Consider the following 27,034-nt stretch of genomic DNA (forward strand, 5'->3'; position numbering starts at 1 on the left):
ATGTGTTTAGCCCAGGCCACAAAATACACAACCCATCATTAGGCCAAGGTAATCATGACAATCCCATTTGCTTTTGGCAGGCATGTGCTCTCCCAGCCTAACTGGAGTCCCTAGTTCTAGCCAATGACAGGCAGAAAGCTACTGGAGGTTTCTGGAAAGGCCTTTGGAGTCTGATAAGAGACATGGGGGGAGGCTTGCTTGTCCACCACCATCTCTTGCCTTTGAGGACTGCTGGGATACCTAGAAGTGCAACATCTACCCTGATACAGGATGCAAAGGTTCCTCAAGAGATCAGAGTCCCTGTTCCAGCCCTGAAATTGCCTGCCTCCAGTCTTGTCTGTGAGGTCTTGAAACATGTCCATTGCTGAAAACCTTGTTAGTAGATTAGGGGTGACTTGGTCCGGGCATTTTCCCATTCACCAAAGTGCCAGGCATTAAGTGGGCCCTTTCAACTTGGAACATCAAGCTCCTTCGTTCTGGGAAATTTCCTTAAATTCAAGGTACCATCATCATGAAATTTCTGAACTTTAAAGATCCTAAAATATTTCAGAGAGAAAAAAATGACGCATCACTTCTCAACCACACTGAAAAATGGAAGACAATGAAGCCTGCCTTCAAAATGCTGGGGAGAAATTCTTTTCAATCTAGAATTCCATACAAGCCAGAATTTAAATTTGAGGGTTGAATAAATACTCAGATATTTGAGGGCTCAGAAACTTTTTAGCTTGTGTATTCATCTTAAGAAACCACTAAAAATGGTGTGCTCCTGTGAAAGAAGGGAATTTGACAAGAAAAAGGAAGACATGGGTCCATAGATCCAACTGACTGTCTCCGAATCTCTAGACTGGTGACACGCAGTTCCCAGTTCTCTGGGGACCTCCTCAGATCGTGTCGTGTCATCTCACATCTGTCATCCCTTGGGTCATATCCAACCCACTCGGCCACCCACGCACCGGGACGACGCGACTGGCCTGTGGCTCCACCGCCCAGGACAGCAACGACTGGCAATCCTGTGCCGGCCCTGCTCGACGCAAGCACCTCCAGCGCCGGGCTGCGTCTTAGTGACCCTGGGACCGCCAGCCAGGCACCGCGCCCGACGCAGGCTCAGTCAGTGTTGGTCGGATGCATGAATGAATGGGAAAAACAAACGAAGTCTCTCTCCCTGGCCCTGCTCCCATACATCTGTAGGCCTAAGTCTTGGTTTTATCCGAAGACTTAGAGAAGAGACGCAAGTTCCTTCGCGGAGCCAGAATGAATCCGTCGAGAAGCGGGACCTCAAGCTCGCGGCCCAAAAGCGCGGCCCCGCCACGACGCCCGCTAGCTGGCCCCACTTCGGCGCGCGCCGCTTTACGTCATAGCCTCGCCTCTCCCCTTCCCTAGCCACACCCCGTTGCCTGGCGACCCGGAAGTTGTACTTGCAACTGCCGCTTTCCTTCTCCCACAATCCTTCGCGCTCTTCCTTTCCAACTTGGACGCGGCAGAGTGAGTATGGCTGGCGGAGTCTGGGCTCCTGGAATCCAGCCCCATCCTCCTTTGGGATTGTGCTAACTGGGACCGCAAAATCTCTCCCGAGCCAGCCCGGGGCTCCGGTTGTGGGGAGATGGGAATTACACCCTGCGTTTAAAGGCTCCCGAAGCCTGAGGAGGAAAGTGACCAGGCTTAGGGGAGCCGGAGCGGCAGGGATTTCCGGGTCGGAGGCATCTGAGGGGCGCGGGTGCGTGGGCCACTGGGTGACCGACTTAGCCTGGCCAGACTCTCAGCACCTGGAAGCGCACCGAGAGTGACAGCGTGAGGCTGGGAGGGAGGACTTGACTTGAGCTTGTTAAACTCTGCTCTGAGCCTCCTTGTCGCCTGCATTTAGATGGCTCCCGCAAAGAAGGGTGGCGAGAAGAAAAAGGGCCGTTCTGCCATCAACGAAGTGGTAACCCGAGAATACACCATCAACATTCACAAGCGCATACATGGAGTGTGAGTATCCCTGTAACCGCCCTGGGTCTCGAACTCACGCGTCTGGTTGTCACTGAGAGATGTGCCGAATCATCTCCACCCCAATCTTTTCCTCTTGTGGCCTTCCCTGTTTCATTCATTGGCAATTTAACAAATCCTGTGGGCTTTACCCTCCGAATACATTCAGTCTGACCAGCTGCATTGGTCTTTCTGACCGCCCCCATTCTTTCTTACCCGAATGCTGACAGTAGCAGCTCCCTACTCCTGTTCCCTTCCGTACCCAAACATGCGTGGTCTATTCTCAGATCCTCCATCGGCCTTCTATTTTAGGTTAGAAATCAAGAGTTCTTGCCATGATCCCACATTGGCTGACCCGCTTAATCATACCGGGCATGCTTCTGTTTCAAAGTAGCTGCTTTTGTTGAATTTTTACTCTTTTTTTCCTTATGCCTGAATGTTTTTTTCCACAAATAGATGCTTCGTTGCCTTCAGACCTTGAGTCCAGTATCACCCTGGCCATCTGTTTTGTTTTGTTTGACACGGAGTCTTGCTCTGTCTCCAGCCTGGAATGCAGTGGCGCGATCTCGGCTCACTGCAACCTCCGCCTCCGTGCCTTAGCCTCCCGAGTAGCTGGGATTACAGGACCCCGCCACGACACCTGGCCCACCTTGGCCGTCGTATAGAAACTTGCAGTCCCCTTCCTTAATGCTTTATTTTCCCTGGTTTGTCTTTCTCTGTAGTACTAGATACCATCTGATGTACTCAATAGGTTGCTTATATAAGCTGTGTGAAGAACAAGGGATTGCCAGCTGCTGTTATTTCTAGTACCGTTTACTTCTGGATGTTTTAAGTATGTAAGTGAAGTGAGCTTGCTTGATGGGTTCAGAGTTAATTATTGCCATTCATCATACTCAAGCAGCAGCCTGCCTGCACATTTCAGGCCCCTGCTCTTTAAGCATAGATGAAGTCAATAGCATTGAATGATCTGTTGCAAAAACATGTCCTGTCTTAAGACATGACATTTAATCAAATTTAGTATTTTGATTGAGGACTTCAGAAAGTGGATTATGCATCTTCTTGTCCTAAGTATTACGCTAATTGCTGGGCATTGCACACTGGTGGGGAAAAAAAGGATTGTTACTGCCTAGTTTAAGGTTTGGTTTAGGCTGGTTTTAGGAGGACATACCATCTACAGTAAGTCTTCACTGAGCTTTAAGCACACTGGCCTACTTACTGTATGCTGTAAAAACTTGATTTTGTTACATAAGACATTGCTTAAAGTCAGTTTCCAGGAGCCTATCAACGACATTGAGAATTTCTTACATGTACCTAATTTAGTTTTGTGCTCCTTTAATTTGTTCACTTATGTTTGAATTGTAGGGGCTTCAAGAAGCGTGCACCTCGGGCACTCAAAGAGATTCGGAAATTTGCCATGAAGGAGATGGGAACGCCAGATGTGCGCATTGACACCAGGCTGAACAAAGCTGTCTGGGCCAAAGGAATAAGGTGGTAAAATTATCTGTATTCGAAGGTGAACTTTTGCAATGACACCAGCTTCACTTAACCCTGCAAGAGCCCATATCAGTTCAGTAATTTGGTTAATGCATGTGGAAGTATAAAAAAAAAAAAATACTGTGACCGTGACTTAGGGTGCATAGTATCTGCAGGGAAGCCCCTTAATTTAGTGGCTTATGAACTGAGACCAAAGTGAAGAAGCCAGCAGTGTAGGGTGGGAAAGAGCATTGCAGAGAGAGGAAGCTTGGCGGGATCTGGGAGCAGGATGGTGAACGCAGGTAAAGTGGAATAAATCACTGTGAGCCCAGTGGAGGAGAGGGAGGGGTGACGGCCGACCCTGTAGGGTCGCTCTAGACATCATGGCAAGTCCACCATGAGAGAAGTGGTTCTTGGCCTGGGGCAGTTTTACCTGTCCTTCCCGGGGTTGGGGCGGGGGGCAGTGTTTTTTGTCACTACTGAGGGATACTGTGGGCCAGGGACTACTAAACACCCTACAATTCATGGGGCTGCTCCCTCAACAAAAAATTGCCTAGCCCAGATGTTAGTGCTGATGTTGGGAGACCCTGCTCTAAAGTGGAACCAGAAAGCAGGGGAGGCTTGTGCTGTAAAGGACGTCATGAGGTGCCAGAACGGAAGTGGAGTGAGGGGCAGCTAGAGGAATGATGACAGTATGGACTAGTTGATTCTGGAAACGGGTTGGGGGAGGACTGTCTGCATCTGTGTGGTATTTAAACCTTAGGATTAAGTGAGATGAACAAGACAGGGACCTGAGACCTAGCTCTTCTATGGGTGGACATTTAAGGGTGCAGCAGGAGAGGTGTCCTCCGATGCCTGCCTTGGGATAAGAGGAATGGGATTACAGGAGCCAAGAGAAGTCCTGAGTTTATAGGAATCCGGGGCCTAGAACAATACCCGGCATCGATAGAGGAAAGAGAATCAGCTGTGATGCCACGGAGAGGGTAAGACAGGACAAGGGGATTGCATGTGGAAGATAGAGAAATAGAATATGCGACTGTGGCAGAGTTTTTAACAGTGTTTTTTGTTTGTTTTGAGATGGAGTTAATGTTGCCCAGGCTGGAGCGCAATGGCATAGTCTAAGCTCACTGCAACCTCCACCTCCCGGGTTCAAACTATTTTCCTGCCTCAGCCTTCCAAGTAGCTGAGATTACAGGCAGCCGCCATCACGCCTGGCTCTTACTTTTTGTATTTTTAGTAGAGACGGAGTTTTACCATGTTGGCCAGGGTGATCTCGAACTCCTGACCTCAGATGGTGCGCCCACCTCAGCCTCCCAAAGTGCTGGGGTTACAGGGGCGAGCCACCATACCGTTTCTTCATATTTTAATGTAACAGAAAAATCACGTAACAAGTTTCTGGTGATAGACAAAAGACTAACACATTTGGACCATCTGGACCCAGATACCTGCTTAGGATTAACCAGTTGGGTATCAATGGTGGCTACCTTAACGTATCTTCAAACAAGCATCCCTCCTGTGGTAACAGCATTTAATGTTCACCTGGGGGTTATGTTTCATTTTCTAGGGAACTGTAAGTTCTAGGTTGGTCAGAGTAGAGCAAAGGACAGCATTAGAAGCAGGCATATGAGATATGTGAATACAGCTAGTGGCTGCTTGGTTGAAAGGAGGCATTGACTTTAGCAACACAATTATGTTTTTATTAGGAATGTCCCATACCGAATCCGTGTGCGGCTGTCCAGAAAACGTAATGAGGATGAAGATTCACCAAATAAGCTATATACTTTGGTTACCTATGTACCTGTTACCACTTTCAAAAGTAAGTTCTCCATCCCATAAAGCCATTTAAATTCATTAGAAAAATGTCCTTACCTCTGTTAAAATGTGAATTCATCTGTTAAGCTAGGGGTGACACACATCATTGTACCCTTTTTAAATTGTTGGTGTGGGAAGATGCTAAAGAATGCAAAACTGGTCCATATCTGGGATGTAAAAAGGTTGTGGAAAATAGAATGCCCAGACCTGTCTACAAAAGGTTTTTAGAGTTGAAATATGAAATGTGATGTGGGTATGGAAATTGACTGTCATTTCTTTTACAGATCTACAGACAGTCAATGTGGATGAGAACTAATCGCTGATCATCAGATAGATGAAATAAAGTTATAAAATTGCCTTCATGTTTTGGTTCTTTTTAGTTGCAACATAATGTACTTGTATATCCTATCCTAATTATGGGATCACTTCAAGAGCTTTTCCCAAATTGATGGCCTGTGCTGCCTTCTCCCCATCCCCTGGGGTTGAATTTGTGGACAGGGTCTAGGCAGGTTTTTAAAGTGATTTCAAACTGCAACCTGGTTTTAGAACCACTGTTCTGGGTAGTTGGGATACTGAAGGCATATTGTTAATTATTCTACTTTTATATGTTTTGCTAATTCTAAGATAAGCATTTTTCCAGAAACTAGGATGTAGAATCCAGTTGCCACTGACATCTTAACATTTTAGGAAACAACTTTAAAATGATATACTATCTATCTATCTGTAGCATCTTAAATGTAATGAAATTAATGTGGCAGTAGGTCTTTTAAGCTTCTGCCTACATCCATATTGAGTATAGTTGTCTTCTAAAATAATTGATTTTTGGTGAGATAACCAGATTCATATTTTAACTCCTTTGTAATGGCCCCGTGGTACCTGGAGCCAAGGTTCAGAAGTAAAAAGTTCCTTAAGGTATCAATAACAAAAATTTGTATTAATAGTTCAGTCCTAAAGCAGTGTTGCTGGGATTATGTTTCACCAGCATTTACAAGCTGTATGTTAAATGCTGCCATAAAGAGGTCTCTGAAGCCATAGGGCACACCCAAGGCAGGGCTGAGAAGTACCTAGTAGTGTTGCACCACCCAGAAACCATGGATGGGCAGCAGCAACATCTCCAGCTTACCCATTCGCTGCCACAGTCTACAGCTTAAGACACTTAACTACAAGGTAAAAGAAAAGGACCAAGTAAATACAAAAAGTTTCTTATTAAAAAACTTGGAAGCCAACATTGAAAGCATGGTTTGTACACATTTTTGGAAGGACATATAAAGTGAATACAACCAAGTATATTAAAATGGTTTCAATTACCAGCATTGAAACAGTGCAAAAGAAAGCCAAATACAATTGCACAGATAGATAGTGGACTCCCTTAGATCTTGAAAGTGAACTTGATTCCTGACCTCTCCCATTGTCATTCCAAGTGAAAAATGAAAGCATGGGGCTTTTCTTGCTTCTTGGTTAGTATGACACATTGTGTTCATCTGAGAGCAAAATCAACACTAGCGTCACAGCAGAAGTGCCCATTTCAGCGAATCCGGTAAAAATTGTAAGTCGGCATCAAGGGAACCAATGGATACCCTAGGGCACTGACAATTCTCAAAGAATACATAGAAATGCTTGAGGGTTGTGTCGGTTTCCCTGGCCGCAGTTTGTCAGGTTGTTTATCCAGATGCGCCATTTGTAAAGTAGACTGAAATCTCGGTTTAGGGCTGACCCCAAGAAACAGTCTATTTCGTGCTTTGGTGTGGTGGACTCCAGTGTGCATAGCAGCTGCTATCTTGCTATAAGTTACTCAGTTTAAGTTCAGACTGTGATTGGTGGCTCATTTCAAAAGTTTTGAGATTGTACTGATTGATCTTGGCATTTTCAAGTTTGGATTTCATGTCCAGTGGCTTTTCAAAAAAGTTGACTAATGACTGTTCAGTCAGAAGTGAAGCTAAAATATGTTCAAGGGAGACAGTCCAGTCCCCTTCTGCTGCCTCTGGAAATGCCTGGGAGTCCTGGGGCGTCTTTCCAGTGTCTGCAAAAACCGAGTCCTCAGGAGAAGGAGCTGAGGCCCGCAGCTCCTCCCCACACTCCTGGGAGCAGCTTCCAGAGCTGCTGCTTTGCTGCCCCACCTCCCCGATCTGCAGCAGCAGTGTGGTGACTGTGGCGATGGCTTGATACAAATCATTTTCTTCTGGATCTTCATGGAACATACTGTACAGAGTTTTACAGAACTGGATAAATTCTCTCTGAAATTGAAATAAGTCTTATGTAGCAGCAGAACCAGGGTGGAAGTGTCATTTTTTCTTTCTTTTTTTTTTTTTTTTTAACATACCTGTGAGCTTTGAGAAAACGACATAGTACTTTTGAAGACACAGAATATAAGAAAAGGTAGTCTCTGCCTTTCCACTCTAAACTATTAACAGTGGTGATTCCTGGGAATTTCAGCACAGACTTGGAAATGGGTAGACCTTCCTAGAGGATGTGCACACCCTTTAACAAAGCAATTCAAGAAACCACAGCAGGCTGGGCACAGTGGCTCATGCCTGTAATCCCAGCACTGTGGGAGGTCGAGGCAGGCGGATCACCTGAGGTTGGGGGTCAGAGACCAGCCCAATCAACATGGAGAAACCCCATCGCTACTAAAAATACAAAATTAGCCAGGCATGGTGGCCCATGCCTGCAATCCCAGCTACTTGGGAGGCTGAGGCAGGAGAGTCGCTTAAACCCAGGAGGCAGAGGTTGTGGTAGTCAAGATCGCACCATTGCACTCCAGCCTGGGCAACACGAGTGAAACTTCGTCTTAAAAAAAAAAAATGAAACCACAGCAATGTACAGATGTATCTGTAGGGATCTTTAAGCTAGAGTTTATAATAGGAAAATGCTGGAAACAGCTGAAACTCTATAACGTTAGGGCATGTTCCTCTGGTGGGAAGGCCATGCAGGACCTAAATGTAAAATGAAATGGAAGAGTGATGCCTGTTGTTTTCTCAGTGTAATCTGGGACACTGCTGCTGAAATTGAGAATACGTAATGTGAAGACAGGTGCTTAAGGTGGAATCTAGCTACACAATTACTCCAAGAATAAAAAAATGGTTGCGTATGGCCGGGTGCGGTGGCTCATGCCTGTAATCCCAGCACTTTGGGAGGCCGAGGCGGGTGGATCACGAGGTCAGGAGATCGAGACCATCCTGGCTAACACGGTGAAACCCCGTCTCTATTAAAAATACAAAAAAATTAGCCGGGCTTGGTGGTGGGCGCCTGTAGTCTCAGCTACTCGGGAAGCTGAGGCAGGAGAATGGCATGAACTTGGGAGGCGGAGCCTGCAGTGAGCCGAGATCGCGCCACTGCACTCCAGCCTGGGCGACAGAGTGAGACTCACTCTGTCTCAAAAAAAAAAAAACAAAAATGAAAAATGCTTGGGTACTAATATAACAAATATTTATTTGGGGGAAAAGATCCATGGTTATTCTGAAAGAAAGGAAACCTGAGTATGAACATGGCCCGTTTTGTTTGAAACATCATCTATAGAAAATAAAAGGTTATGTCTATCAGAATGTTAATACTGATAGCTCTAAGTGATGAAGTTTAACTCATTTTGATCATATATCCAGAGAGTAGAAGGAACATCTGAGAGCAATTCCCAGCAGAGTAGCCAAGCAGCATTTCTCAAATATGCTATGAAACACTAATCCCACAAGATGTTTTGTGGTCAAAAGAAAAAAAAGACTGAGAAACTGCAGGCTAAATTCTACTCTTGAAGGGTCATAGTCCACAGCACCAAAATGACTTAAGTCCTATAAAAAAGGAGCTTTTTTTTTTTTTTTTTTTTTTTTGAGATGGAGTCTCACTCTGCCGCCCAGGCTGGAGTGCAGCGGCGCAATCTCGGCTCACTGCAAGCTCCACCTCCCGGGTTCACGCCATTCTCCTGCCTCAGCCTCCCGAGTAGCTGGGACTACAGGTGCCCGCCACCACGCCCAGCTAACTTTTTTTTGTATTTTTAGTAGAGACGGGGTTTCACCATGTTAGCCAGGATGGTCTTAATCTCCTGACCTCGTAATCCGCCCGCCTCGGCCTCCCAAAGTGCTGGGATTACAGACGTGAGCCACCGCACCTGGCCAAAAATGAGCATTTTTAACTTTAAGCCTACATTTCCTAAACATTGGGAGGAACCATTTTCAAATTGAAACAAACCATGTGGAACCTGAATATGGCACGACCCTTTTCTGGAAGATGCTCAGAAGTTTGAGAGACTCCTATCAGTACTGTGTATCATGCAGCCAGTGATTTCCCAGGAAATGGAGCAAGCACAGTATTTTTGAAGGGAAAAATGCTGTATCCACATTGGCCCCAAATACTTCTACCTCCCAGAGGAATAAATCTGTATCACAACCTGGATAAATGAATTTTATATAAAAACTCCTCAAAGATGTGAAGTGTGTGGCAGCCTCCTGTTTTGAAGCGATTTGAATATATGAAGTATCTTCAGTTGATCACTATTTAGTATTTCCCATTTAATCACCATGATGTTCCGCTACCTGGACTTTGCAGGTAAAGGGGCCCAAGCTTGATTCTCAGATTAATCATCTGAAAAAACAGTTAATTCTCGGTCAGGCGCGGTGGCTCACACCTGTAATCCCAGCACTTTAGGAGGCTGAGGCGGGCGGATCACAAGGTCAGGAGTTCAAGACCAGCCTGACTAGCATGGTGAAACCCCCACCTCTACTAAAAATACAAAAATTAGCCAGACGTGGTGGCACACGCCTGTAATCCCAGCTACTCAGGAGGCTGAGGCAGGAGAATTGCTTGAACCCGGGAGGCGGAGGTTGCAGTGAGCTGAGATCGCGCCACTGCACTCCAGCCTGGGTGACAGACCGAGACTCCATCTCAAAAAAAAAAAAGTTAATTCTCTGCACTGAAGAAAGTCCATACCTGGCTCATTTTGGGCAATTCTTTCTCAGTTTTATCTTTTTCTTTGGCTAAATCCTTAATCATCTGCTTCAGCTGTTTCTGATAATCAACTGCATCACCTTGAAACAAAGGAAAACAATATGTGGTTTAATTTCAATAAATTCAGTGACAGCAAAAAGGAAACTGTAGGAGAGAGGAGCAAGGGGGTGAGGAATTCCACTAAGCAAATTCCGTACAAAACTGGAAAGCAAGAGATTCCCCTGGAGAGCCAGTGGGTGGTAACTGGGGGACTTCTGCTCTAAGAGGACCCATGAAACAGCAAACAGGAGGAAGGAACTTGGTGGTGGGGGCAAGGGGCAGCCACCCAGCAACACCCCCACTCAGAGCACTTCTGGCCTCTAAAGGCAATGAGTTTGGTGATAATTCATTGGGCGAAGGGAAAAGAGAAGGCTGCTACAAGAAGAGGGGTGAGGGCAACCCCGGTGCCTCCCGCCACTGCAGTGGTATGCCCAGGAGAAAGAAACAATGAAAAGAGGTACGTGCCATTGGGTTTCCCAAAAACCAGGGGTCTCGACGTTGACAACAGAGGATTCTTCAATGGCGACTGGCTGTCTCGGTCATTTTCAGTGAGTGCTTAAAAAAAGATGAGAGGTTTAAATTAAACAAATTTTCTGCCTTACCAAAACTGACAGTAATGTAGCTTTCTAGGCAACTAAAGGCTAAGCCAGCAGCTCCCAGCCTGTGGACTGTAGTTTTTGCAGGATCCATGAACCCAAATGCACACCAAGCACTGTCTGGATACCCAGAGAAAATAAAATGTCCCCCACACCAAGTGTGCCTTTTCCCAGAGGTATGTGGAGACTATTGTAATTAACAACATACACATTCATAGAAGGACACTGCTAATACTGGCTTTGGAAAAAATGTATGTAGTGAAATCCCATTTTGTAAAACTAAAATATATCCATGCACACATAAAGTACTCTAGAAATAAATACACTAAATCTCTGGGTGGTGGAATAATTGGTAATGATTAACTTTTCAGGACAGTATTTCTCTATAATGAGCACATACTGCTGTACTTACACAATTTCTTTTAAAAGTTGAAGAAAAGCCTTAGTGAATTCAAAGCAGCATCTTAGTATTAGGAGTGTTCTTAAGGATGTTAAAAATAAAACTGTCAGAACCCTCATATATTGACGATGGGAATATAAACTTGCTCAGCCACTTCAGAAAACAGTCTGGCAGTTTTTAAAAAAGTTAGTCACCATTTGACTCAGAAATCTCACTTCTACATATACACCCAAGAGAACTGAAAGTGTTCACATGCAAACTTGTACACAGATTGTTCACAGTAGTATTGTTCATAGTAGCCAAAAAAAAAACCAAATGTTGAATAAATTGCTGAATAAACAAATCATGGCATACCCATGCAATGGAATATCTGGCCATTAAAAGGAATGAAGCACTGGCGCATGCTACAGCATGTATGTGTCTTGAAAACATCACGCTAGGTGAGAGAAGTCGAACATGATACAACAACTCCATTTATATCAAATGTCCAGGACAGGCAAATCTACAGAAACAGAAAGCTGCCTACGGCTGGGGAAAATGGATACACTGGGAGTGAGAGCTAAAGATATGACGTTTATTTTCAGGGTGATGAAATGGTCTAAAATTGATTGTGGTGATCGCTGCACAACTCTGAATATACACAAAAAAAAACCCCATTGAATTGTACGCTTTAAACGGGTGACTTGCATGGTGCGTGAAATATATCTCAATAGAGCTGCTACAAAATAACAATTATCAGGGGGATGACAGGGAAGGTTCCCCATATTTTAAAAAGTTTGGAACTTATTCGTAAACCATTTCACTGAAAATAAATCAAAAATTCAGCTGTGATTCAACAAGCTTCCACAAGATGGCAGCAAAGCTTTGGAAAGCTACCCTTAACTTTTTCCAACTTTGCCCAAAACGAATTCTGTGCAGTGGCACATGTAAGAATCCACTCAAACTGAACAGGAGGAAAACTGCAAACTGTGAATGGTACCCGGGGCAGTCAGGATGGAAACGGATTTCCCAGAATAGTGCTGGGATGCCAAAGAACTTGGCGTACCACAAAGTAGAAATGTGTATACAAGTCACCAACAAAATTGATGGGAGCCATAGAAAGGCAGCAATTAATCCAGGGGGTGGGCAAGTGTCCAGAAAGGAGGCCGGTAAAGTACTAACAGTGACAAGGAGCTAAGGGGCCAAACAACTCCCAGAGCACAGCCTCCCAACCTCTGCCGTCACAGCATATGAAGAGAACGTCACCTGGACATGGAACTCTGAAAATACTCATTCCACGATCTATTGATGATCAGAAGGATAGGATACTATGCATTATGGGAAATAGTAACTACTAAGAATACATAGTCTTTAAAAATCCTTTCAATCTTTTTACATGAGATATTTGGGCTGTTTAAACATGACCTTATTTTTACATTCCTATATATATGTAGCCTGTAATTCAAGAGTCTAAATGGATTGACAGACAATTTCTATTAAAGTGTGCACTGTGTCTCACTTCAAGTACTACACAAGTTAAAATCAGATAAAGCGTTTACATTTGGTCATCTGAAACCCCCATCTCAGACTTCTGTTTGAAGGTAGTAGGTAACTTCATTGCTCCAACAGATACCACCAGCAGGAAGGTCTCTCCTTTATGGCCTTAGGGACCTTCATTACACACTGTACATGGTTTCCATTTTCTATATCATTGTCATTGCCACTGCCATCTTCCTCACTTTCTAAATGGGATGCCTGTGGAGGCGACAAGCCAGTTCCACCATAAGCGTCTTCTCTCTAGTAGAATTCACATATGGCTTTGAACACAATCTGGCCTTCAGATGCAGTTGAGACATTACAGTAATCATCAAAATAATCCCATCTCCACCATGCTTATTTTGCAAAAGCAGTATAGGGCCTTCCTCTCATCCCTCCATAGTGGTTGGAAACAGCAATCAAATTATAGCAGCGAGGCCTTGCACTTGGATTAATTAGAAATTCCAATACAGCCAAGTCATTGATAGGAAAATCAACTAAGGTATCTAACTTGTTTCTCAAGGATCTACTGTAAGAAAAATCACTGGAGATGCAACAGCTACTGGAGGCAGGGATCATACATCCCATTTCTTAGTGGTGGCTTCTTGGCGACTTGGATACCAGGAATCTTTATCACTTAGTTTTCTTTTGTTGAAAAGGGTCTGAGGCAGTCTTTTAATTTCACAAAAGTTTTTTTGTTTTTCAAGGAAGTTTATATTCTATGTTTCCATATTTTTCAAAATCTTCTGTGGCACTTTAACTTAGGGTCCCAATCCAAGGCCAGAATAGATCTTTCATCTAGCCCAAGCTGCCCATCATCAAATCAAACATGTCTGGTATCATTTCTGGTGTAGCTGATATCAGGACTGCTTAACTGTTAAACTGGAGCTGATATCAGGACTGCGTGTTAAACTGGAATCTAAACTACCATTTTTTTGTGCCCTGTGAGACGCTGACCTTTGCAAATTTCATCAACACATCATCCATTTTCAAAGTCATTATCTCCTCCAGCTAAATCTTTAGAATGACTTTTTTTTCTCTGAGGGAGGCTCTTAATCCTGGCTGGATTCATCATTTAGCCAATCTGCTTCCATTTCACCTGGTGAGCCTTCTTCCCCTATGCCGTTTGGGCCATTCCCATTATTATTTTGGTCCTTAGAGCAGTGTAAGCATCCCTCAGTTTCTTGGGTTCCAGCAGATACCTTTACATATTGGCACGCTGTTAAAAGCAAGAGCTTACAGAGTTATCTGCCGTATTGTTTCTTAGCATAGCTGTAAGAAAAGCCTGACCAAAAAGTGAAGAATCAAGATAGTGGGTATAACTTGAGTGCCAGACTTCTCTCTTAGACAACCAGTAGTCACATGCTCTCTATCTTTGGTCCTACTGATGTTAATTTTAAACACCTCCCATTCCATAATGCTTGTAAGGTTTTTCTCCACAGCAAATATTCTGTGAAATCTATTATTTTATAGAGTCATGTGTCACTTAATGAGAGGAATACATTCTGAGAAATGCATCATTAGGTGATTTTGTCATTGTGCAAACATCATACAGTGGACTTACACAAACCTACTACACACCTCGCCTATACAGTCTATTGTTCCTAGGCTACAAACCTGTACAGCATGTTACTGTCCTGAATACTGTAGGCAGCTGGAACACAATGGTAGCTGTGTATCTAAACTATCTAAATGTAGAAAAGGTGCTATAAAAATATGGTATAAAAGAAAAAAATGGTATACCTGTATAGACCACTTACTATGAATGGAGGTTGCAGGGCTGTGGAAGCTGTTCTGGGCAAATCAGTGAGTAGTGAGTGAATATGAAGGCCTAGGACGTTACTGCACACTGCCATAGACTTTATAAACACTTAACTGTACTGAGTTCATTTTTAAAATAGTCTTCTTGATCTTCAATAATAAATTAACCTTAGCTTACTGTAACTTTTTACTTTATAAACTTTTTGACTCTTTTGTAATAATACTTGCCTTAAAACACAAACACATTGTACAGCTGTGAAAAATATTTTCTTTATATTTTTATTCTATAAACATTTTTCTATCAAAAAAATCTTTTTAACTTTTTTGTTAAAAACCAAGACAAACACGCACATTAGCCTAGGCCTACACAGGGTCAGGATCATCAATATCAATGTCTTCCACGTCCACATCTTGTCCCAACTGAAGGTCTTCATGGGCAATAACACACACAAAGCTGTCCTCTCCTGTGCCTTCTGGAATAGCTCCTGAAGGACCTGCCTGAGGCGGTTTTACAGTTTATTTTTTTTAATAAGTAGAAGGAATGCATGCTAAAATAATGATAAATAGTATAGTAATTACATAAACCAATAATATTCATTATCGTTACCCAGTATTAGGTGTTACATGTAATTTTATATGCTAGACTTTTATACAACGGCAATAGAGTTGTTTACACCAGCACCATCACAAAAACATGAGTAATGTGTTTTGCTATGGTGTTTACAATGGCTAAGATAGGAATTTTTCAGTCTCGTCGTAATCCTATGGGACCACCATCATACATGCTGTCTATCCTTGCCCAGAACATCCCTATGTGGCACACAACGGTATACATTTATCAGTACCTACCATCTAATCTGCAGATACCCTTGGCAAAGCAGACCATGCTGTGCAAAGATCTTGCGTATTTCCAATTGTACTACACAGGTTTGGAAAGCAGATCATTCTAACAGATATCCATGGTACATCACTTTATCACAGGCAAGATAGGGTCAAGTGACAAAAAGGATAAGATGTTACCAAAATCTTGGCACGCTCAGGACTTTTTAATATTAGTTTTCATACTAATACTAACAGTGAAGCAGCTACATGCAATTCCCAATTAGGTCTTCAAAACGATGATCTCTTCAAAACAGACTGTCACCATCAGTGAGAAACCGAACAAGAAGGGGAAAGCAAATGGCATTTTTTTCTCTACTTGGTGAAAAGTCATTATAGAGGATTTGAACCGTCCCAATTCTACTTCAAGCATGTGCTCATTCAACATATCAACCCCTTTTTCACTGACAAATGTAATGTTGACGATTTTTTGGCTAATGGGACTAGATTTCGAATCCAATCAACACTTTTTCATATAAAGTTTTCAGAATAACAAAGCTTTCCCTCATTCATACAGATTGCTGTGCTAATCTATAATTAGGTTTTAGAATTCAAATTATAACACTGACTAAACATCACTAATGAAACATTTGTGACCTCCTTTTTTTCGAAGTTGAATTTTTGCTTTGAATTCATATTTTGTCAGTATGTGTTAATATAATGTCATGTGCTCTTTCAGTTATCAATTAAGTTCATTCAGGTTTTCAACGTTTTAAGTGCTTTTTTTTAAAAGCCAATAATTACCCTTAACCAACTGCAAATTGGAATTATTCAAAAGGTTTCTCCTTTTAACTCAACTTCTTGACAGAACTCATCCTTTAGACAGCAGATGTACTTGGTTATGTATAAGACCTCAGAAGGAAACTTCTATTCCTTCACAGAAAGCTGAACACAAAGACTGGAGCAGCTCCAATTTTATTAATCAACATTTTAAGGACAGCCTTTAATGTGGATTCAGGCTGGCAGGCAAACCTTTCAGAGAGCCTATCTGTGAATAAAATAGCATATCCCCTGAATCTCAGAGTTCGCAGAAGAAACTCATGATGTGAGGGGTCCTCATAGGTCTGCTCGGTATACAAACTTACAGAAAAACCTCCAAATTGTCTCATTTGTGTGTGTCCATTTTCAATATAACTTTATCAGCAGTTTGTTATGTTTCTTTCCAAGGGAAATAAAGTTCTCCCAGGAAGTTCTCCTCTGAAAGTCCAATTAGTATAATTAACTAAGCAAAATGACCAATATCCGTAGGTTTATATCAATCTGCAGTGAAAACTGTTGATTTCATAATCTTCTGGAATACTCTTCATCTGTGTATTACCTGACATGGTACCAAATCATCTGTAATATTTCTTTGCTAGTTCCTGTGCTAAACAGTGTTACAGTCACCAAGAGCCCATAAAGTGAGCCCTCCTGGAAATGGATGAGGCCTTGGGTCTCGGCTCTTCATTGCTTCCTGAGCTGCAGCAGATGCCTTTACAACCAAGCTCACCGAAGATGTCTGTCTCCCATATTACCCTGGCAGAGGGCCAGACCTGTTATACACGGGCGGGGCTTCAGCAAGGTACTGATGTTTTCTGCCCTTGCCTCTTCGACATATAAGTAATAAGACTTAAGTGAAGAGAATTCTTTAGGCACACAAATTCACATTTGATGTAATCTCATTATACTTCCTGATCTGTGATTGAAAACTTTCATTTCGTAACTAGTATGTCTGTCCCACCTTTAAAAAGTTTTTCATTATGAAAGTAAGTATTTGTTAGAATTAAGTCTATTTAATGAAAAAAACTTAGATATGAGTCTGCATGGCCTCAGGAAAATGATGTTTTAAAATAGAGATTTTAGGTTGTCTGCACTCTAGCTTTTTCGTCATTTTCTTAAGGCTTTTTTAACTGCATCAAAAATTCAGATACGAAACATACACTAAAAAATAATACATCATATCTTAATTTCCATTGAACTTGATTTAAATTCAGAGTTACACAGTATGAATATCACAATCAGATATGTTCAAAAAGGTCTGAACAATTGATTTTCTGAAACCATGAAGGACTACAAATGCTTTTAATAAATCAATGTAATTAAAATGTCCTTTAGAAATAAACTTATTTGGAAACAAGTAGTAATTCATTAGAAAGTTAGATGAAGAGGCTGGGCACGGGGGCTCACGCCTGTAATCCCAGCACTTTGGGGGGCTGAGGCAGGTGGATCACGAGGTCAGGAGATCGAGACCATCCTGGCTAACACAGTGAAACCCTGTCTCTGCTTAAAAAAAATACAAAAAATTAGCTGGGCGTGGTGGCGGGCGCCTGTAGTCCCAGCTACTAGGGAGGCTGAGGCAGGAGAATGGTGTGAACCCGGGAGGCGGAGCTTGCAGTGAGCTGAGATTGCGCCACTGCATTCCAGCCTGGGCGACAGAGCGAAACTCCGTCTCAAAAAAAAAAAAGAAAGTTCGATGAAGAATCAAAAATCAATCTTAGATGATAATTCAAAAGCCAATTATAAATTTAAAAATATATCATGGTGAAATTCCATCTGTACTAATCTATGCAACTTTTCTATAAATCTAAAATTATTCCAAAATAATGTTTGTTTTAAAACCAAGATAAAATAATAGAGTAAAATAAAAACAAGCATGTTCTATTTAAGAATGCCAGATATAGATAATGACAACTATGGAAAGATGATGATGATGATGATGATATGATGAAGATAAACAATTATGCATGCCTTCTATGTTAATAGAAAAACATTTGTGAAAAATAAGGATAAATTAAAACTCAATTTATATTGGCATAAAGGGCAGAAAACTTCAGTGATGCTAAACAATTTGCATTTATGATCAGTTGACAGAGAAAAGGAAACCAAAAATAAATAAATAATAAACAATTTGCACTCAAGTCATAATAGTGCACATTGTCAATGAGAAGGCCAAGGAGGGACTGTGTGGCCAGCACAGAATGCTCACTGGGGAGAGCGTGCCTAAGGTAGAAGATGCCAGTTCAGTAATGGCTGCATCCGGGAAGTAGACCCAGAAAGCCCACAAGTCAAGTCTAGGTGCATCTTCAATGTTTGTACAGTAGTCCCCCTCATCCGAAGTGTTAAACTGTACGCTGCTCTGAGTAACATTTTGAAATCTTGTGCTGCTCCACTCCATCCCAGGCCAGACGTGAATCCTCTCTTTGTCCAGTATCTCCTCAAGGTCTACACTACCTGCCTGTTAGTCACTCATTAGCCATCCTGGTGATCAGACTGAAAAAATCTAGTGTATATAGGGTTTGGTACTATCCACAGTTTCAGGCATCCACGGGGAGTTGGGGGGGTTCTTGGGACATATGCCCAGTGGATAAAGGAGAATGTGTAAGTGCACTAATAGTTGTAAAAGCCACCAGAATATCATGGCCCTAGAAGCCCCCTCAGTGCCTAGCAGCCTCCCCAGGCACCATCCAACACCAGAACCACAACCACAGCACTGGGGGGGCGGAGCCCTCTGGAATTTCTGATTCATCTCTATTAGTTTTTAAGATCCAAGGAACACCTTTTAGGTTTCCTTGGTCTTGTTCCCGTCAACGTCAAGTCTGATCTCATAGATACCCAAATGGCTTCCTTTTCCTGGTTACTAGTGCTGAAATTTGGAGAAAACATGGTCTGATGCACTAGAAACATGAAATGGTTCTTCAGATTCAGTAGCCTAAAATAACTATTAAGGTAATGAGGATCTGGCTCTCACACACATTCCACAGGCCAGAGGTTCTGAAGGCGTCCTCAGACCCAGGGTGTTGGAAACCAGGGCGGGGTCCCAGGAACTTGGTTTAACAGGCCCTCCAGGCGATTCTGGTGCACACTCCAGTTTGGGAGGTCCTGCCAGAGCTGTGCAGCACAGAACTTCAAACCTGTGACCTGAAACCCCAAGCCACACACACCTGTTGCCTCAAGCATAAGTGAACTTTAAAAAGAGAAGAGCTTCAGAGTCATGCACAAAGCTGATACTGTGTTGAAGCACAGCACAGTCTGATTTTGCTACTTGGACTTTCTTACCTGGAGGGATATGAAGCCTGTATAATAGTTTAATCTTCTCATTCATTTCTCCATTATACATAACATCTGCAAAAATTTTAAAAAGAGAGAGTGAGTTGATGCCAATGCTGAAAGTCCATTTGTCAGGACACAAACTCACTGTGGAGAGAAAACTGGGGAAGGTCAATACCTGCCACCCCCAACTCTCCTGCCCCAGACACACACCATGGTAGCAATGAAAGTGTTAAAGGCAGGGCTGGTGACTGTGTGAGCTCCAAGGAACTTTGTGAATGTTGTCTGGCCTCATACCTTCCAAAACATTTTAATTTTATGGACAAAAGTTAGGAACATGGCTCCCAACAAGCCACCACCACATCGTGGATGCCAAGGAAAGCAAGGTGAACAGCCTCCCATGTTGAGAACGTGGGCCCCTCTCCCATCCCCCTTCAAAAAGTAGATCCCGAGAGGGGCCTGCAGAGTGATATTTCAAAATCATAAGTTCATGTCAGGCCAGTCACAAAAGTGTTACACCATGTGCATCTGCCTGCTCCAAAGATCCACTTTGTGTTCTGTTCACAGACCCACACCCCAAAGCACCTCACTGCCAAATCCCACAGAGGCATACCGAGGCAGCTCACAAATGCTTTGAACTCGATGAGCTGGTCCATGTTGTCATCCAAGAGCCTGAACGTCCTTTCGGCGAGGATCTCCGTGTGGGCCCCGCAGGTCCAGGGCGAGACTAGCTGAAACAGGTGTGCAAACTGCCGGGCGTCTATGCGGTACTGCTCGGCATAGGGCCGGCTGGGGTCGTGGCGTGAGGCCATGGGCCTGGGCTGCTCCCAGTAACAGCTCATCATGTGTTCTCTCTTCAAACAAGAGGGGGAAAGGGAGCTCTTAGCACTTATTGAACAAGCCACGTTGTTAACACAAACAAATAAAATAATAAATGACTCACAATGTCACCACTCTAACTGGATACGTAAAAGTGTTCCCTTGTTACTCTGACATCCTTACCCACATGAACATGTAATTTTCACGTTGGTTTCTTTTTTTATCAAGGTTTTTTTGTTTCTCATTGTGGTAAAATATACATAACGTAAAATGTACCAATTTAACTATTTTTAAATGTACAGTTCAGCTAACATAGTTTTCATTATAGAAGACACACAATTTTTATTCTGATATTTTCACTTAAAATCGTACTTTTTTGGCCGGGCGCGGTGGCTCACGCCTGTAATCCTAGCACTTTGGGAGACCGAGGTGGGTGGATCGCCTGCGCTCAGGATTTCGTGACCAGCCTGGGCAACACGGTGAAACCCCGTCTCTACTAAAAAATACAAAAAATTAGCTGGGTGTAGTGGTGTGCACCTGTAATCCCAGCTACTCAGGAGGCTGAGACAGGAGAATCACTTGAACCCGGGAGACGGAGGTTGCAGTGAGCCGAGATCATGCCACTGCACTCCAGCCTGGGCAACAGAGCATTTTTTTGTTTGTTTGTTTTCCTTTTTTTGAGACAGAGTCTTGCTCAGTCACCCAGGCTGGAATGCAGTGACATGATCTCAGCTCACTACAACCTCCACCTCCAAGGTTCAAACGATTCTCGTGCCTCAGCCTCCCAAGTAGCTGGGATTACAGGTGCCTACCACCACACCCAGCTAATTTTTTTGTATTTTTAGTAGAGACGGGGTTTCACCATGTTAGCCAGGCTGGTCTCGAACTCTTGACCTCAGGTGATCCACTCGCCTTGGCCTCCCAAAGTGCTGGGATTATAGGCATGAGCCACTGTGACTGAACCAAAATCATATTATTTAAAAATCAAAAAGGACTAGCCACATCTGTAGGATACAGAAGGAACTAATAACCCTAGCTACCTGCGGGGAGGGCCCCAGAGGTGGAAGTGAGACTTTTTATTGCATATTTTTAATACTTTCTGAATTCTGAACCACATGAATACATTAACAATTTTTTTTAAGTTTTTTTTTTTTTTTTTTTTTTTTAAGGTGAGTTGAAGTCTTGGAAATAGACTGAAAACTAACAAAACCGGCCCCATCGCTGAGGACCAGGTGAGCCTCTTCGGAATGCATCATTTCCACCCATACTAAATGACTACATCATCTCTTTGGACATCCCAGTTCACAAAAGTCTGAAGTAGTTCCCAATAACTGCAGGTTTCTTGACCATTTCAATGTCCTCTGTCCACAGGATGGGACAAAAACAAGGGCAGATGCTGTAGTCTGCAAGCTCATATCCTCAAATAGAGACCAAAATGCCATTTATAATTTTACTGTCATATTCACTGCAGCCATGTTATTTAAATAGTCATTACAGAATCATGAAAATAACCACAACAACTTTTAAGTGTGAAATAAAGGTCTCATAAATTTCTGTTCCTTAAAACCCAGGCACACCATGAATTTCTATGTATATTCGTGTGGACTGTCACATCAACATCCCATAAAATGCAGAAGAAAATGGTTGTAATGCATACGCCAAGGACAAATATTAGTTCACATAGAATCTCACAGGAAAACAAACCACTATAAAAATAGGCAAAGAATATGAACAGGTGATTCAAAAGAGTAGACAACTAGCCAATAAATGTGAACTGGCACTCAACCTCATTAATGAGAAAACAAGTTTAAATTAAAATGAAATGCAATTTTCCACTGGACTAGCAAAATTTTAAAAGATACATGATATTAAATGCTGGGTGGGTGTGGAGTGTGGGGAAATGAGTCCTCTTAGACACCATCAGTGGGACTGTAATTTTTTTTTTTTTTTTTTTTTTTTTGAAACAGAGTCTCACTCTTGTTGCCCAGGCTGGAGTGCAATGGCACGATCTTGGCTCACTGAAACCTCTGCCTCCCAGGTTCAAGCAATTCTCCTGCCTCAGCCTCCCAAGTAGCTGGGACTACAGGTGCATGCCACCACGCCCGGCTAATTTTTGTATTTTTAGTAGAGACGGGATTTCACCATGTTGGCCAGGCTGGTCTCAAACTCTGGACCTCAAGTTATCCACCCGCACTGGCCTCCCACAGTGCTGGGATTACAGACGTAAGCCACCGTGCCCAGCCAGAACTGTAATTTGAAAAAATTAAAAAAGCTTTAGCAGTATTGACTAAAGTTGAATATATACGTCACCCATGACCCAACAGTTCCACCTCAAGGAACCCATTCTACAGAATCAGCAGCACTGGGATCCAGGAAATGCACAGGTGCTCAGTGTCAAGCAGCAACAACTGGAAGCAACACAAATGTCACTCAAGAGATGAATAATTGAATATATCAGAGTTCGGCCCTACAAGGAACCTGCAATCACTAAAAAAGTGTGAGAAAAGATCTATAGATTCTCATCTGGAACAAAGTTCATGATACATGGCCAACTGAAACAAACAAAAAAACTGCAGGTATTATACATACCATAATCTCACTTCTGTGGGGAAAGAAAAGTGTGTGTTTGTATTGTAGGCATGTGTGTATTTATAGATAGATACAAGAGGGAAAGTTCCGGAAAGATATGCACATTGTTTACCGTAATTACCTGTACAGGGAGGGTATAGGGGCACGATAGGCCCTTTTTTTTTTTTTTTAAATCTTTATTTATTTATTTTGAGACGGAGTTTCACTGTGTTGCCAGGGCTGGAGTGCAGTGGCTGTGATCTTGGCTCATTGCAACTTCCACCTCCCAAGTTCAAGCAATTCTCCCGCCTCAGCCTCCCGCCTAGCTGGGATTACAGGAGCGCGTCACCACGCCCAGCTAATTTTTGTATTTTTAGTAGAGACAGGTTTTCACCATGTTGGCCAAGCTGGTCTCGAACTACTGACCTCAAGTGATTCAGCCTCCCAAAGTGCTGGGATTACAGGCGTGAGCCACTGCGCCCGGCCACTTTCCTTTCTTGCTTAGAAGCTTTGTTTTTCTTTTCTCAATGGTAAGAGTGGGTATAATTTTATTTAGCTTTGTGTCTTTCAATTAAACTTTGAAAATAAGTCTTACGCAGAACATGAAAGGAAGCAAAATAACACCGAAGAGACCACATGCTCTCTAGAGCACAATAACCCAGCAACACTGGGTGAATTTCACTGCTTAGCAGTAGGAACGTGTTTGTGGAATACACAAGGCACCGTTTCAGGCCCCGATGCTTCCAGGAGTAGCTTATGCACCAAGTCTGTATTTATACTGTTCACATCCTACTTGCAGAGATAAAGTAATGAAGCTGTTCTCAATTTGAGAAAAAAGGAGATATCACAGACCTGAATTTATGTGATTTAAAGAATGGCTTTAAACTAACAATAAAAATAAATTTCCTCAAGTACTAACCAACACTGTTGGTCCTTCATAGGAAGCATAAAAACAGGAAACCAGCATGGTTGGCTTTGAAGGCCTTCTTTAATCTTTCCTATGAAACATGAATGATGTGGCTGGTACTTAATGAATTTTTTTTTTATTGTGAATTTAAAGCCATCCTTTAAATTACATAAATTCCGACGTGCGATGGTTCCTACTCTCTCAACCTGAGAACAATTAGCCCTAAATAAATCAAAGTCTTTTTAAGGTAAAAAAACACAAGCCAAAACTCACATAATTTGTTTGCCTACTTTTATGTTCCTAGTATTCCCTGTTTTCCTTCCTTGAAAGCCAAAATAAGGCTGGGGGGGTTGGGATACCAAGTAACCTTTGACTTCATATTTTGCCTTCACATAACAAAGGAAACAATAAAACTTGCAAACATGATGTGTATGGGAGAAAGCGGCCTGCTAATTCTCACCACACATCCTGCTCATTAGGAATGACGAGTGAGGAACCTACTAACTAACCCAACAACCCTGCAGTCAGTGACTGCAGGGAAAGGCCTGCTCCATGGCTTCCAAAGCCCTAGACTGTGCTGACTGTCATTTCAATCGTGCTGGGAACCCAGGCTCAGGAGGGAAAGGGGCTCGGAGCCCCCACCAAGACGAGCTGGGGCAGCCGCACTCCCTTCCCTGCCAGGCTTGCTTTCTGCAACTGCGCTTCCTCCCGTTCTCTGCCAGGGTAGCAAGAGTCCACCCCAATGTGCCTGCCTCTCTTCCTCATTTCCATTCACTGTTTTCAGAAAGACAACTCTAGTAACGTGCCTGAAGATGTTCTTTGCAAGATGATTCCCGGTAAATATCCAAATATTAAAAATCTCGTTAACTATATTAAGTATTAGCTATATGACAGATCATAGAGTTATTAAAAATGATTAAGACTATACAGCAACATGGAAGAATGTTAAGGAAAAACAGAATATGAACTTGCATGCATACCTGCCACACAAATAGGAAAATATGCATGCATGTACTGTGGGGCGGGATCAAAATTAATTAAAAAGTATGTCAGGTGATGATTTCAATAAGGGTTGCCGCAGGGCCCAGAGCCTGCACTCACTAGAGCAGTGGTGAGCAGAGTAGATCACAGCTCCAAAGCCCTCCCAGCAGAGTGCAGCAGCTCCAGTGCGAGGCCAGGCCTGCTGGGCTGCCCAAAGAGCACCCCAGCTCCCTCCTCCCACGTTCCAGGGCGGAGGGTGGAGAGAGAGGTTTCTGGGTAGAAGCAGGTAGGCAGGCTAAGACAGCTTCAAGGGGGGCAGCTCCGGCCTCTGCTCTGCAGAGCCCTGCAGGCAGCTGCATGCTGTCCCCTGGGCAGGCTGGGCACCGCGGCTCGGGCCAGCTCAGGGCCTGGAACCCCTCATCCTCCCAGAGCTGCGTACCTTGAATAAGTCGTAGAGCTCCTCTAGGTCTTCAGGAAGAATTGAGACTTCCGGGATAACGACTCGAAGCTTGAGGAAAGAATAAACAGCAATGGCGTGAAATCTAGGCCTGCACCCTCGGGGGTCAGGGCAGGAGGGGACTCTTCCTCCTGAAGGCGACGCAAGGGGCCCGTGCACCAGCTTCCCTCCCACAAAGTCTCTTTTCTGACATAAAGATCACTTCCAGGTATCTTTCCCAGGTGTTTCATCCTTAGCCTCTTTTCAGTTCACACATCAGTGCCTAAGGACAAACCTACCGAGCTCTAATGGAAGCCAGGAAGCTAGCAGAGAAACAGCATGAGCAGAAGGAGCCTTCTGAGCGCCAGCTAATGCCCCTGCGGGCCCCCTGTGCTAGGCATTATAGACCCCAACCTCATTTAACTGTGTGGCAGGCACTGTTATCCCCATTTTACACGGGGGAAACAGGCTCACAGTGTTGAGTACACTCACCACCTGGCTCCAAAGCTCACATTGTTTCTACACTACTTCACCTTTAAGTTGTTAATATAATCCAAAAAAATATATACATTTTTCAAAACTGGCGTTCTTATGACATGACCAAAAAGGATGCGCACTCCCAGGTTGGCTCCCCAATACCGTGATCACCGGGGGTGAGGCGTCCGCTACCCACCACGTTCTGCTTTGTGGTGTCCTCGTGGCCTTGGAGGACCCTGATCCTGTGCTTGTAACGCAGGTGCTCGATCTGCTCCACAGACTGGTCTCCAAATTTCTGCAGGGAAACAAGGGACCACTTGCTCAGTCCCCTGCTCATCCAAAGTGTGGAAACAGGAAGTGGCCCAGGAACCTCCTTCCACGTCCATCCCCCAGTCACAATTCCCGGGGGGTTAGGGGCTGCAACGGGGAATGGGGCGGGGGTTCCCGTTACCTCATAGGAATCCCGGATCAGGTCTGAAATGTCAGTCACAGGGTAGGGCTCCTGGTCATCGGAGAAAAAGGCATGGTGGCTGCCAACTGGGGGCCCTGGGCTGTCCTCATTCTTAATGTGATCTAGAAACCTGAACACACCGCCCCGTCAACACCCAAGTCCATCCTCATTCGGGTACCACACAACATGGGCTGCCTTCACAGTGTCAGACATGCCAGGGCACTTCCAAACACCAACACCTGGGAGGAGGGCAAGGCTGCAGCTGCTCGGCTCATTTTAGAGATGCGAGAGGCAGTCATGAAGCCCGGCTTGTGGATCGGGCTCCACGGGTGGCTTTCCAGGCCTGAAACTCTCCAGTGAAGTAAGCCCAACATTCTGGGCATACATGCAAGGTTAAGCTTCCATCATGCTCTGAAAGAGAACCCCCTCTTTCAATGTCATCTGACTTGCCCTCAGCTCCTAGAAAGCCCAGCTCTGGCGCTCAACCTAGTGGGCCTTTTCCCTCACTGCTGCTCACTAGCCTTATGCAGAAAATGTCTGCAACCTCTAGCTGGCTGCCTGATGCCCATGATGCCTGGTGTCCCCCGAGCCCTGTTCAAGGCCCCTGTGAGTCCATCTAAATGCAAGACATTTAATCTTCTTAAAGAAAAGCATTTATGGCCCTGCTCTTCCTGGACTTTCTCACCGTGGAAAGCAGTGAGGGACAATGGCACCCTTCACCCCATGCCTGCGACAGTGCCACACGGCGAACTGGCTTGGGAGGCCACACAATGTCAAGAGGCAGAGTCGAACAGAAAACTTCCACAGGGGCCAGGCAGTGGCTCACACCTGTAATCCCAGCACTCCGGGAGGCCGAGGCGGGTGGATCACTTGAGGCCAGGAGTTCGAGACCAATCTAGCCAACATGGTGAAACCCCGTCTCGACTAAAAATATAAAAATTAGCCAAGCATGGTGGTGGGTTCCTGTAGTCCCCGCTACTCGGGAGACTGAGGG

At 43.8% G+C, this 27,034-nt stretch overlaps 2 protein-coding genes and 1 long non-coding RNA gene across 7 annotated transcripts in view; 2 read left to right on the forward strand and 1 right to left on the reverse strand.

Moving 5' to 3' along the window:
* Nucleotides 1-1,470: 1,470 nt before the first annotated feature.
* On the forward strand, nt 1,471-5,612 carry RPL31 (ribosomal protein L31). 2 transcript variants are annotated; one of them, NM_001131976.1, is given in 5 exon segments: nt 1,471-1,482; nt 1,862-1,968; nt 3,328-3,453; nt 5,142-5,254; nt 5,535-5,607. In NM_001131976.1, coding segments are annotated over 4 exon segments (378 nt in total). In that variant the 5' UTR covers nt 1,471-1,482; the 3' UTR covers nt 5,567-5,607.
* An 824-nt stretch (nt 5,613-6,436) lies between these two features.
* TBC1D8 (TBC1 domain family member 8) overlaps nt 6,437-27,034 on the reverse strand; it is a 142,700-nt gene continuing 122,102 nt past the window's right edge. For 2 of the 4 annotated variants that reach the window (XM_024242239.3, XM_024242238.3), the window contains exons 13-20: nt 26,041-26,170; nt 25,786-25,884; nt 25,116-25,184; nt 20,015-20,255; nt 19,411-19,476; nt 10,690-10,779; nt 10,168-10,265; nt 6,437-7,484 (exon numbers count right to left, since the gene is read on the reverse strand). In XM_024242239.3, the coding sequence (XP_024098007.2) occupies nt 7,032-7,484; nt 10,168-10,265; nt 10,690-10,779; nt 19,411-19,476; nt 20,015-20,255; nt 25,116-25,184; nt 25,786-25,884; nt 26,041-26,170 (1,246 nt within the window). In that variant the 3' untranslated portion in view covers nt 6,437-7,031. Of the gene's footprint in view, nt 7,485-10,167; nt 10,266-10,689; nt 10,780-14,179; nt 14,995-19,410; nt 19,477-20,014; nt 20,256-25,115; nt 25,185-25,785; nt 25,885-26,040; nt 26,171-27,034 lie in introns of those variants that run through there. The other 2 variants (XM_063713527.1, XM_054547824.2) reach the window with 1 other exon arrangement.
* On the forward strand, nt 16,740-22,082 carry LOC129057632 (uncharacterized). The gene is made up of 3 exons (XR_008522259.2): nt 16,740-16,936; nt 19,969-20,141; nt 21,390-22,082. It is a non-coding gene; the product is annotated as an uncharacterized LOC129057632 (long non-coding RNA).

Source organism: Pongo abelii, chromosome 12 (genome assembly GCF_028885655.2).
Source record: "Pongo abelii isolate AG06213 chromosome 12, NHGRI_mPonAbe1-v2.0_pri, whole genome shotgun sequence".
In the NCBI taxonomy this organism is placed as follows: Eukaryota; Metazoa; Chordata; class Mammalia; order Primates; family Hominidae; genus Pongo; species Pongo abelii.

Bases quoted from the DNA above. Each gene is read 5' to 3' on its own strand.
- RPL31 (XM_054545777.2), top strand. From the start codon at position 1,862: ATGGCTCCCGCAAAGAAGGGTGGCGAGAAGAAAAAGGGCCGTTCTGCC. The intron at 1,969-3,327 runs GTGAGTATCCCT...TTTGAATTGTAG, and splicing joins CACAAGCGCATACATGGAGT to GGGCTTCAAGAAGCGTGCAC. The intron at 3,454-5,141 runs GTGGTAAAATTA...TGTTTTTATTAG, and splicing joins GTCTGGGCCAAAGGAATAAG to GAATGTCCCATACCGAATCC.